The 12,791-nt window shown below is 47.7% G+C and overlaps 1 protein-coding gene across 1 annotated transcript in view; it reads right to left on the bottom strand.

The window, feature by feature from the left end:
- The window catches only part of SHISA6 (shisa family member 6), a 256,333-nt gene that overhangs the window by 117,166 nt on the left and 126,376 nt on the right, over positions 1-12,791 (bottom strand). The window contains exon 4 of the mRNA XM_024752592.1: positions 7,970-8,065. Coding sequence (XP_024608360.1) covers positions 7,970-8,065 — 96 coding nt within the window. The remainder of the gene's footprint in view (positions 1-7,969; positions 8,066-12,791) is intronic.

Here is a 12,791-nt window from a genome sequence, read left to right as displayed (position 1 = left end):
GTATACCTCCTCCTCCTGTTTGAGCAGAAAAGGAGAGTCAGGCTGGCAGAAGATAAGGAGTGAGGGATGCTTCCCTGACCCCAAGACACCAAAGAGACTTCTCTCTTGTCCCACTGGCAGAGACTATAGGAGATCTAGCTGTACCCGGGTTACTTCTCCTTTGAGGAGAACATATATGTACCCTATAGGTGAGGTGAAACTTCCCAAGGCAAGGAGATTTACAGCGCCTCCTTCTCTTTTGTTCTATAATATCTCCCCTCTTCTTACACCAGCCCAGCAAATTGTCCCAGCAGACTGGACTGGCATCCTACGTAAGCCAGTGGCAGCAGGCCCACAAACAAACATTCAACAGAGACACGTATGGTCCAGGACTCAGCCGATGGACTGACGGATGGGAATTTTTCTCTGAGCCACCATTTACCAAGGTAGTTTAAATTGGTGATACTTTCAACCCCAGCACTGCCCTTAGAACAAGACGAGCCCAAGAAGGATGGAAAACTTGTGGATTGACTTCTTGGTACCTTGAATGAGTCTCCCAGTGGCAAACTGGGTGGTCCTACCTTAGAGGTGAACTCTTGGGCAGCTCAGGAAGTGGGCCCAGGGCTCCGTGCTCTTCAGATGGAGCTGCAAGCATTTAACTGCTGCCCAAACTAATCTCAGTGGAAAGGGAGTCCTGGGCCACATTGAGGAGGGACATAGCACGCTTACTGCTTCCTGGAGGGTCATGGGTGTACTTGTCAGCAGGACCAACATGGGAAAGAGGGTTTTGTAGAAAAGCTGCCTTCAGGCAAAATGGCTAAGTTTGTAAGTGGAAGTGCTCAAGTGAAAAACTCTCAAAGGTATTGCCCTGAGCTTTGCTTTGCCTTATTTCCTCTTATTTTGTTTGAACAGCGGTTACATTGAGAAAGGGATTCGCTTGGTGAGTGTGGAGCTCCACATTCATGTGGATCCATCTCTGCTTCTGAGGCAACCGATTGTAACCAATTAGCCACCAGGCAAGGTTGACTCAATTCTAACAAAATATGGAATCACACTGATGCCACAGATTTTCCTAAGTGTAAGGCTTCGAGGCAGCCTATATGTGCTGGCACGGGGCGCACAAAGTACCTGGCTCTCGGTATTCAGCCATTAATCAGGAGTCAGCAGGCAGAGGAAACCGAGAGAGCAGATCAGAACAATCAGTAGGCAGCTTAGAGCTTTGGTGCCCTCAGCCCACAACCGCAGAGGTCCTCTGGCCTGTTCCCACTGCTTCCTGGTGCCCCCGGCCTACAGAGAGGCACAGGCAACAATGTTCCCAGGAGGTGCTGGCTTCTCAGAGGCTGATCTCAGGCAAGCTAGGCCCAGCCTTCCCTCCCTCTTGCTCTATTTCCCAGCTCACTGCTGCCATGGAGACCGGACACCTTCTGAGCGCTGCGGTTTACTTGGAGTCCAGCTTCCGAACACCTTGGTGGAGTCAAGCCCACTTGCTCCCCTGGCTCCCCAGAGTGTGAAAATGTCTAAGCTGGATTTCTGGAGCCAAACAGCACAGGGTCTCCGTCCACAGGATGGTCTGAAAGCCCTTGCTCAGATCCTGGTGCAGGGAGGCAGCCTGCAGTTCCACAGAGGCCCATGCACCTGTTCTGTCTTTTCTAGAAGAGCAGATCTAATTTCAAACCCTGTATCACACGCGGCCATGGCAGCGCCCAGACAAATGCGCTGGAGGGAGGGGTGAGCACGGACCCCGTGGAGAGTCTGCTGGGCAGCAGGAATGGCTATTTCCAGCCTAGCCCTAGGGAGCATCATCTAGACAGAATGAAGCGATCCATCCAGGGTCCTTCTGTGGGGTCTGAGATTGCTCCCCACAGGGCAGCAGCTTCTGGGGCTCTGGCCTTATCTCCATCTCAGGGGAGTCCCAAGGCCTCTGAGGCTGCGCAGGTGCCAGCTCCAGGCAGCAGCATCCTCACTCCACTTCTCTGGGCTCTAGAGATGGGTGTGGAAGATGCTCTGAAACCAGACAGGCTGGGCCTGCTCACACGTCCTCACTAAGGTGACCAAATGACCTCATTCGCCCAGGACTGAGGGGTTTCTTAGGACGCAGGCCTTTCTGGGCTAAAACTGGAACAGTCCTGGGCAAACTGGGATGGTCGGTCACTCTAATGCTTACAGTGGATGACCTTGCTTCCCGAATCACTGAGCAGGGATTCCACATGCCCACCTGCATGCAGCTGTGGCCGAATACCCTGCTTGCGACTCTGGGTGGATTTCACCCTTAGACAAGGCCAGCCCCCCCGGGTGACAGATTCCATCAAGGAATCTCTCGCCTATCGAGGATGTCACTTCTGAAATATACCATCCCCCACTCCTGTGTAATCAATTTTCCCTTCTTTACTGGATCCTTCCTACCAGCATACAAATATCAAATATACTGTGATTTCTCCCATCTTAAAAAAGACAAACCTCTCTTTACATCACACTGCCTTCCAGCTACTGCCCTCACCCAGCATCCGGCCTCAGGTACTGGAAACTCCCCCGTTTACATCCCCAGCTAGGACAACTCCCCTGAACTTGACATTTCCACATGGTTGATTAAGACGCATCTAAAACTTAATATGAAGTCAGACTGAATTCACTTCACCCCCAGCCTCTGCCGAAACCCTGGCCCTCCCACAGACGTCCCTCTTCCTAATACCTCAGGCCAAAAGCATCTTGTTTTTCGCTCTGCCCAGAGTGGCAACCAGATCCTCAAGTGACCCCCAGGCCCTGGGTGGTCCAGCCCCGCTCTGACCCTGCCCCCTACTGCCCACACCCAGGCCCCATCTGCTCCAGCCTCACGGCTGTCCCTGTGCCAGCCAGGTGGGCAGTGGGTGGCTGTTCCCTTGGCCTGGGAAACGCTCCCACCCCCCATTGCAGGCAACTTGACCCTTCACCTCCTTCAGCCTTTGCTCAAATGCCAGTTTTTTCCTGAAGCTTTCTGGATGCTCTTTTTAAAAACTGCAACTCCTTCCTTCATTCTCTGCCTCATTTTGCTCCATAGCTTTTAACTCCTTTTTGACATACTTCAGAGATTTACTTCTTTCTTTCAGTAGGTCTGTCACCTCTCTCTGGCATGTGAAGTCTGTCTGCTGCATCCTCAGGGCCTAGAAGAGTGTGCGGTACAGAGCAGATGCTCTGCATGTGACCTGACATGGAGGGATGAATGGCCAGGTGGGCAGCAGTGCCTACCTCCTCCAAACGGGAGTCACTTTGGGGCTCCTACCATTCAGCAAAGGCTTCAGGGATTTCTCTGTCTGTCTCTTACACACACACACACACACACACACACACACACACACACACACACGGGTAGAAAGGACCTGAGGAACAGTGCCGGTCAGCACAGATCAGATGCATTTGCTGACACCACCACCTGGAAGGACTTGGGCCTGGTGTGGCCTGGGCTACACGGGTGGAAATCAAGGGAATTAACAGTAGGTCTCATGGGAGTTTCTGGAAAGCGTCTTCAGGCTTTTTCATCTGGACTCAGAAGCAGCCCGCCTGTCTGAGATTTTTAACCAAACCACCTGGACAGCAGAGGGTGTCCGTAGGCGTGTTCACTGAGACAGACCGTGAATAATTATCTGAGGAGACTGAGTTTCCCTTCTGGAAGGACAGACCCTGCTCATCTGGTGTAAATGCTCTGACTCCTGATCTTTTTTTTTTTTTTTTTTTAATTGAAGTTTAGTTGATTTACAAGGTGGTGCTAGTTTCCAGCCCGTCTTCTTTTTGTGACTTCCTGTCTTATAAAGTGTGTCCTCTGATAAAACAGCCGTCAGTCACTGAATGCTCACGACATGTGGGTCCCGCTGACCCACCGCCCGGCCCACCTCGGCCCTTCTGTCTTCAAGAGACAGGATGTGTGGGGCTGGAGTACCTACTCTGGAAGCAGGTCTGGATGGGATGAAACAGTGCTAACTGTCGGAGTTGACCTGGGCAGGCCACTCAACTACTCCAGCTTCAGTTTTTCACCAGTGAAAATGGGGACAAGAGCTCTCCCGCGGGGTTACTGGAAAGGTGCAAATACGACAGTGCCGGCACATAGTAACTGCTTGGTAAAGAGAAGCCTTTATCCTTGGGTTTTCATCGTGGCAGCCTGAGTAGACCCTCCGTGCCCTTAAAGACTGCCCTGGGTTCCCGCGGGACAGTCTGGGGGCTCTTGTCTAATCAACAGAGGAAAAGTTATAGGGGAAACTTGGTCTAAACTCATGGCCACTCTGATCAGTATCTTCCTGAGACTTGACTCCCATTTACCCGAAGGGATGAGCAAACAGGAGGTCAAAGAAGAAATCAGAGCAGGGAGACATGCAGAATTAGTTCCCTAGGAGAAGGAGAAAATAAAAGGAAAAGTAAGAATTATAGGAAAAGGTGAGATCACATCATTCAGTTAGAAGGTCCTGAAAAGGGGCGTAAGTACAAATTCTGGTGCCTGTGAGCCTAAGGCAGTGCTATGCCACCTAGGAGGCTGGCCAATGACTGTGTGGCCCCCTAGGCTAAAATGTGGGGTCTCCCAACAGGATAGAGATGGAGCAGGGGGCCGTGGTGGTTAGGAAGCCCCTAGGGTCAGAATTCTATTTCTTCTAATGTCTCACCTTCTCCAGCCCATTAACAAAAGAATATCTACTTAGGCCTCATCCAAAGAATTTAATTATCCATGTACCTGTGAATCTTGTTATAAAGCAGGAAGACATATATGCATCCTCAACCCCACTGTCTGAATTTGGGGGAGCCCCACCGGAGCTGGAGCGCACATCTCTCTGTAATGCCTCGGGGACCCATAAAACGGAGCACGGGGCTGGGAGCATCCCAGCCTCCAGTGAAGGTTCCCAGTGCCATTCAGAACAAAGACCATCCACGCTCGGTCTTCGATAATCAGAGTCTGATAGAAATCCATGTTCAACTCAGTGATGCGGTCGGTAGGTCAATGCTATCACCTTCTAAAACAGGTGCTAGCTACACCACAAGTTCCAAGAGTCATAGTGGGGCCATGCTGTGGGCAGGTGCCACCAGAAGGCCTAAGGCACACGTAAGAAGCTGGAACAAAAAAAGGAATAAAGGGGGAGGGACCAGAAAGGCAGTAATTGGAGTTGAAGCAAAAGTAAATAAATAAGAAAAGAAAGAGAACCAAACACACATGATGGGGGGACAGCCCCAGGTTAGATGTCTCTGAGTGGTCCCCTTCCCGTGGGGCATTTACAGGGGGCTGCTTTACTCAGAAGTACCATTCAGAGCTGAACTTGGTTTGTTCTGAAGGAAGCGAAGATAGAGCTTGGCCCTTTTCCAGAGATCTAGGCTGCGCAGGGATAAGGGGTCTTGATATTGGAAGGGAATCCCCATTTCCAAATCCCCACTCCCACCCCAATCTCTTATCATCTAAATAGGAAAATACACGCAAGGTACATTCCCGGAAAGAGGAGGTTTCAGAGGCCTTCTTGAGCGGAAGGGAATGGAGAAGAGGATCTGGTAAGGGTGACAGACCAGGAGGACAGAGCATGCACACACAGGAGGGCTGGATGAGACCACAGAAGAAGACAACATGGGGAAATAATAAGCAGAGGCCACGGCAAAGCCGCCACACGCGTGGGCGGGGTAGAGTCTCCCGGGTGCCCAGGTGACAGTGACTGGAAGGACAGATAAGGATAGAGAATCACCTGTATGTGCTCCGATGGAGGTCTAGCTAATTTGAAAGCAGCCTCACAGCCACACCCATAAATACATGATCGGGCTCCCCTGTGGCTCTGATTTCATCTCCTTCTAGCCTGCTTCACTCACAGGCCTTCTTCCTATTTCTTGATCTACAAGAACCTACTTCAGGGCCTTCCTGATGCCCCTGCCTGGGATGCGAGTCTCTTTTCAATTACCCCCTCATCCCAGAGGTCTTCCTTGACAACAGTAGCTCCCCGCCCCCTTTACGTGCTTTAGGTTTTCTCCCTGCACTTAGCATCAAGGGTTTATTTTGTCTGCTTCCCCCAATGGAATATGAGTTCCACAAGGCTGGATTCTACTTTGTTTTACTTCTGAATATTGCTTAGTGCATGCCAGGCCTCATGAAATATTTGTCAAACGAATGTGTGTACCCAAAGCCATAACATTTATAATATACATATAAAGAGTTCTATTGATTGAACTGTTGGGTGTTTCAGGTTGCACCAGCTATAAGGGACAGGGTAAGGGTGGGAAGCCACTGCCGTTGAGAAGCCTTAGTAATAAGTGAGGGTAGAAAGCACCTGCAGTTGAGAAGGCCATGTTCTGTTGGAAAGATCCCGATTTGTAGCTCTGCTCTGAGGGTCATGGGGGTGTGGTAACCAGCCTCCAAAGTGGCCCTCAGTGATCCTAGGCACCCGACATTCACAGCCTTGTGCAGTCCCCCATCCTGAATAGGGCTGACTTGTGTAAACAATAAAATATTGTGAAAATGATGATGTGTCACCCATGGCCTTGGTCATAGAAGACATGGTGGCATCTGTCTTTTTCCTTCTTGGATCACCCATTCTGGGGAAGCCCAGCCACCATGCTGTGAGGACACTCAAGTAATCTTGGACAGAATGGCATGGGGAGGAACTGAGGCCTCCTGCCAACAGCCAGCACCGTATAAGTGCGCCACCTTGGAAGCAAGTCCTCCAGCCCCGGTCAAGCCCGATTCAGCTGATGCAACCCGTGCTGATACCTTGGCTGTAACCTCATGAGAGACCCCCCAAGCCAGAAGCACCCAACTCAGCTGCTCCCAAATTCCTGACCCACACAAACTATGTGAGATAAGAAATGTTTATTACTGGTTGAAAATGCTACATTTTAGAGTAACTGGTTTCACAGTGATAGATAATTATCAAAAAGCAGATGACACGGGAGTCATAGATCCCAGGCTTGAGTTGATATGAGTAGGTCAAGGATTGTGTCCTTTACCAGTTAACTGGGAGGCCCATTTCCCCTTCCCAAGCCATCTGGTCCCAATTTGATTCTGCAACTCTTAGTAGCCACAAATGCCACCTGTATCCTCAATAAACTTTATTTAGACACAAAGAGACACAACAGAAAATACATACACAGATACAGATTTTTTTTTTCTCTATAGGATGAACAAACATCACATAGGGAATTTAAAAATTGGATGCATGGAATGTAAGAAAAAATTGCAAAGTTCCTTGTTCACTCACACTTAAAACAAACACGTATTTCAGGGGAAGACAGGGATATACCATCCCTACAACAGAATTCACAGTTGACTATAACAGTACACAGGTGTTAGGAAGGTAATCAAAGGAGTTAGGGATCCAGTTACTCTTGATATGACAGAATGCTCACAACACTAGTAGAACTCTGTTTAAACAAAAGACAGAATCGAAGATGTCACACCCCCTGCACAGATGCTCTGCAAGCTGTCGGCTAGGTCATAAAGCAGCTCAGCAGAAATGCCACGTTAACTTTCAGCTTGTGGCTTGAAGGTGTGTGTAACCTCTACCTTTGTATGCCCATCATGGAGAGTTTACATAGACACACTTAGGACGCCAAAACTCTCGACATGCGTGCTGGCTTCGAGACCCACAGTACAGAACATTGACATCAGTTTATAAAATGTGGCTTTCAAATGGAAAGGAATAATAGCCAAGAGGAGAACGAACACTTTGCAGATGCTGCCACATCCATCGGCAGTGTTTCCCACCATGCCGCCCGTGGTCCCCTCCCACGGGGAGCCACTGGTATCTGTGTCCTGCTCCACGCCGTGGGCGGGGCAGGACGCATACCTCTTGGAAGTCTATTATTGCCTTCTAGAGTTACACCTGTGACCTCCTGGTCACTCCTGTCAGAAGCCACGCATGTCACCAGGATAAGCAACCATGGAAACCACCCAACTTATCCTGTCCTGGACCAGCCTCTGGCTTCCACACCATCTTTACATTTCAGATCGGGGTTCCCTAGGCAACCTCTGTATTTTAGTAAAAAATGGTTTCCACTGTACCCTTCGTGTGTCCTCTTCCTAACGTGACAAATCCAGATGAGATGAAGTTATGGAGATCAGGTCCTCCACTTCGGTAAGCATCCTTCCCATAATGTCCTGCAAGAAGATGGGGCAGAATTACCTGGCGCATCCAGGACACCAACAAGAAGACAAACATTGCTGCTCCAGCTCACCCAACAATGATGGTGAGCTTAACTTCAAATCAGCAGAAGGTAGAAGCAATCAAGGAAAAAAAAAAATTATATATAATTTTATAAATTTATATATAATATATATTATAAACATATAAAGTATATATATGAAGTATGTAATATATAAGTATTACATACTTTATATATATTACCAATTTAAATACATACACATTTATGTGTGTGTGTATATATATATATATATATATACACACACACACACACACACACACACATACACATACACGCACATATAACTGTGCAACAAAGAAGAAAGTTCTGGGAAGCTTATGTTAAAAGGAGAGGTGGGAAAAAGGGCTTGACTTTGGCATTTCTGACTGAGCACATCAGAACTTCAGTCTGTTTGTCCTACCATCCTTTCCTTTGTCCCAGCTTCCTTCTTTCTTTTTCTTGTCTTATTCCGTTGGCTTCTTTCTTTCCAAAGCATAGAAGTGCGGGTCTGATCAGAATGCTCTATGTGTGTGTGTATGTTTATGAATCATACCTCATCCTATGAATTATAGCCTTGTGGCTTAGGAGAAATCCAACATCCGCTGAGGCTGACAGGTAGGGTGGTGGCTCTAAAACCTTGGGAGAATATGTGTTTTTCTCTCTTGACTTTCTGTAGTAAGATTTTTATCCCTCATCAGCCTCATCTATCCATCTACCTGTGGGGTTGGGGTGAGGAAAAGTCCGAGGACAGATTAGGACCCTGGGAGAAGACATTGAAAGAGAAGAGAAAGAGTTAATATTCTGTTTCTGATATTCAAAGTAGGATTTCACAATATGCTTGAAATATAGGCATTATAAAGAAAAGAAGTGCTCTCTAAACACCATCTTGAACTATGCACATGTGAAAATGGAGGAAAGCTGTATTTTTGTCATGTTGCCACAAGAGCATATTAAAAACTGTACTTACAATTATAACAATGTACAGTAGACTACCTAAGATGTAATGTTAAGTAAAAAAGTGGAAGAAAATGCTACACAACACTGTAAAAAAATGCAAACCAGTGTATTAAACAAACAGATTGAAAGAAAACACACCTGATACTGACTACCACCTTTAGATAGTTGGAACATGAGTCTTATTGCTTTTCTCCTTTCAACTTTTCTGTATTTTCCAAGTTTTTTTTCTATAATGAGTATGTAATTTTTATAATACAAATAGGTAAAATACATTTCCAACAGAAAAATCTATGATAAATGTAAAGACAACCTAAATCACATTTTTTCTTAGCGAGGCACCCTCTGCATTAGATCTCAAAAATGGGCGCGTGTCAGAATCACCTGGGAACTTTTAAAAGTACAGATGTCCCGACACTACTCCAGGGATTCTGGTTCAGCTGGTCAGGGTATTTTTAACGAGGTCTCTAGGTGGTTCTAATGTGCCACAGGGAAGAAGAACCATTGCCCTAGAGTAAATGGATAAACAACTGAATTTCAGTTTGTTCAGGTGGGTGCAATGGACATTTGCTGGGGTCCTCGTGGGGGCCCAGCACCACCCACTATTTAGGTTCCGGAATCCAGCATCCTTCCTCTGAAGAGTGACGTCTGGCTGGCCCTGTTCCTTCCTTCTTCTCCCAGATCAAAGGTTCTCAACCCTGAGTGTGCATCAGAAAAACCAGAAGGGCAGGTTCCAACCTGCTGGGCCCCGCCCCCAGAGTTTCTGAGTCAGTAGATCTGGGATGGGGCTCAGGGTTTTGCATTTCTATCAGGTAGCCTGGTGATTCCGATGCTGCCGAGCCTAGGGGCCAAACACTGAGAACCGTGGTCCTAGTGCATGAAGACTATAAGAGAATTTTGCCATTGTTTCCCTCACGCCCTCCACTCTGGAATAAATACCTCCTTCCTCAGGGCACACAGCTTTTCACAAGGAACTCCCTTGCTGTAAAATAATGTAGTCACAACCCAGAATTTTATAGAAAAGAATTATTGGAGCTGAACTAAGAGGCTTCTGCCCATATCCCAAGCCATGTCACAGGAAATCCAACTCTAGTCCTGGAAAAATGCAACTTCATCAGGGGATGAAGGAGAGGGGGACAAGCGGCGTGTGGACGGGTCATTTCCCCCCCACGGCCCCTCCCGACAACAGAAGAGTTAAGAAAAGGAAGTAACAATTCTGAACGCTCATAAATTTGGGCCTCATTAATTCAGAACCTCTGTTACATCCTGCAGAGTTTGGGCTGGTTTATTTTTGTGCTCCATATAAATAAAATTTTTGATAAACAAATCAATCCTGAGAAAGATGGCACATAAAACAGTGCCTTTGCTACTTCAGTTCATTCTTATCTGTCAGCTGGAACAAGGTCCCTCAGGGTTAAGCACTGCACTACTGCTTTGGGGTTGTGCTTGACTGAAAGCCAACTAAATCACCCGATCACCTACTATGTGCCAGACAAAGGGACAGAGCCTCTGAAAATACGGTTTAATCTGACATAGAAGCCGAACATTCTGTAGCATTATGCAGTTTACAAAGATCATTCATATATATTATTTCCTTAAAATTTTCATCACTACCACGTGATAAGTTGTCTATTATTATTATTCCCCCATTTTATTGATGGAAAAACTGAGGCCAGAGGTGTCAAGTCGGAAGATGACTGAACCATCACTAGCACCCTGGTCTTCTGTCTGCAAACCCCATGTCAGTTCCATCCTGTGCACCTGGCTTCGTTTACTCCTCACAAGAGCCCTGTGGAAAAAGGTCACTTTCCCAAGTTCATGGAGCTAGTCAGTGGTGGACCCTGTTTTTTTTGGTCTCCCCGCCTCTAAATCCACACTCTTTCTACAACCCTCTCCCTAGCCAGCTCACCCCTCAGTCCGAACAAGTGCAGCTGTGATTCTTCTCTGAGGCTTTAGCCAGGACCCCGGGGCAACGCTAAGCCAGGAGAAGCCCACGTGATGATTCCCAAGTTCACAGACGTTGGATCTCAGACGTGTGGAGTTTCACATACTGAGGTTTGGAGGGGAATGAGGCAGGACCAGGAGCACAGAACAGGAATACGGAATATTCTATGGTCAAACAGGTATGGAGAATACTGAGTTCAGATGAAAGGTAAATACAAAAACCAAGTCTAGACACCTGTCACTGGGTACCCAGGTCTCCAGGGAGCCTTTCTATTTTTCAACAGCATCTCTCGGGACAGCTGGAAAGGGCATGGTGGCAGTTTCAGCTTTAGTTCGAGCCGTGGTCCTCGAACTTGAGTTCATCAGACTCACCTGGACGGCACAGATTGCCCAGCCCCAGCCCCGGAATTCCTGATTCAGTGGGTCGGATCATTTTTGTTTCTAACGAGTTCCCAGGTGACGCTGATGATGGTCACAAGTCCGGGGCCAGACTTTACGAACCACTGTGTTTCAGAGAACCATGGGCAGGTCAGTCTTCAGCCAGATCTGGGCCAATGCGAAGAGGTCAAGGTCTAGAATGATTTACGTTCTCTGTACCCTCCAAAGGAACAATCACTTCCTTCAAGGGCAGTGTGAAGAGAATGGCTGGTAAATTGAAGCCCTATGCAAGTGGACGGTCAGATGTGAGGAGAGGCAATGCCCCTTCTTTGCCTTGGGGATGTGCAGAGTTCAAGGGTCAATGATGTGAATGGTTATGAATGGGTATCACAGAATTCTTTAGCCATAACACAAAGAGCCGCCCCCTTCTCTTTTCTGCAGCTATGACCCCAAGTCCATGCCCTCCTGCTGGCCATCGAGGCAGGAGGCTAAAGGAGTACAAATTTTGCCCAAATCACAGTTCCAGAGAAATGGCCCTATATCCAGCAGGGCTCCAGGCAGAGGTAAGCGGGAGCTCTGTGAGCACACGTAAGTAGCAGGAATACACACCCACGTGGCAACGTCACAAACACACAGCCCCCGATCAGGAACAAGGGTGGTCTCAGGTTGCAGAGAGAGTGTGCCCGCCCCCACCTGCTGGACCAAACTTGCAAAGCAGCATCTGGATGACGTGGCTCCCTCCAGATCTGCCCCTGCCCTCTCACCATCACCATCCTTCAGAAGTCAGCAGTCACAGGAACAGCACCGAGGGGACAATGGTCCCCAGGTGGGAGGCAGATGAAAGCTAAAGAGAGGCCTGGGGCTGGGCTGCTGGCGTTGTCTGATGCTGGTGGCTCTGATGAGAAAGCGACCTTGAGTAAATAGAAAGTTTCTCTATAAAAGAGATTTGCTGCAAGAAACAGGAGGATAAAAAATAAGGTAATATCTGAATGGTGACCTCAATAAGATGTAAGAGAATTTCGCATCCGTGAAATTCAATCAGCAGCCATGGAGGAGGGTCGGGGAACAAACTGATCAGGACAGTTTGCCTGAGCTGCAAATATGGACAGCAGGGTGGATAGTGAAGAAGTAGGTGAAGGCAATTCCAACGAGAGAGATGCACTGGGTACTCAGTAGGGAAGAATGAAGAGACGAGAAGGATGGCAGGAAGGAAGAGACAGAAAGGACAACTCTAGAAGTCACTATCTATTGAAAATAAGATGCCCAGGAGAGAAACAGAAGGGATAATTCAGAAACAATAATTAAAAGTTAACAGATTTTCTTTTGAGCAGGTAGAAGACTTTAGTCTTGAGTCAAATATCAGACTATATATTTGAAGGACAGAGATCTAAATATATATATATATA

Source organism: Neophocaena asiaeorientalis, unplaced genomic scaffold (genome assembly GCF_003031525.2).
Source record: "Neophocaena asiaeorientalis asiaeorientalis breed wild unplaced genomic scaffold, Neophocaena_asiaeorientalis_V1.1 scaffold540, whole genome shotgun sequence".
Lineage (NCBI taxonomy): Eukaryota > Metazoa > Chordata > Mammalia > Artiodactyla > Phocoenidae > Neophocaena > Neophocaena asiaeorientalis.
This window is presented reverse-complemented; position numbering and strand designations above follow the sequence as displayed.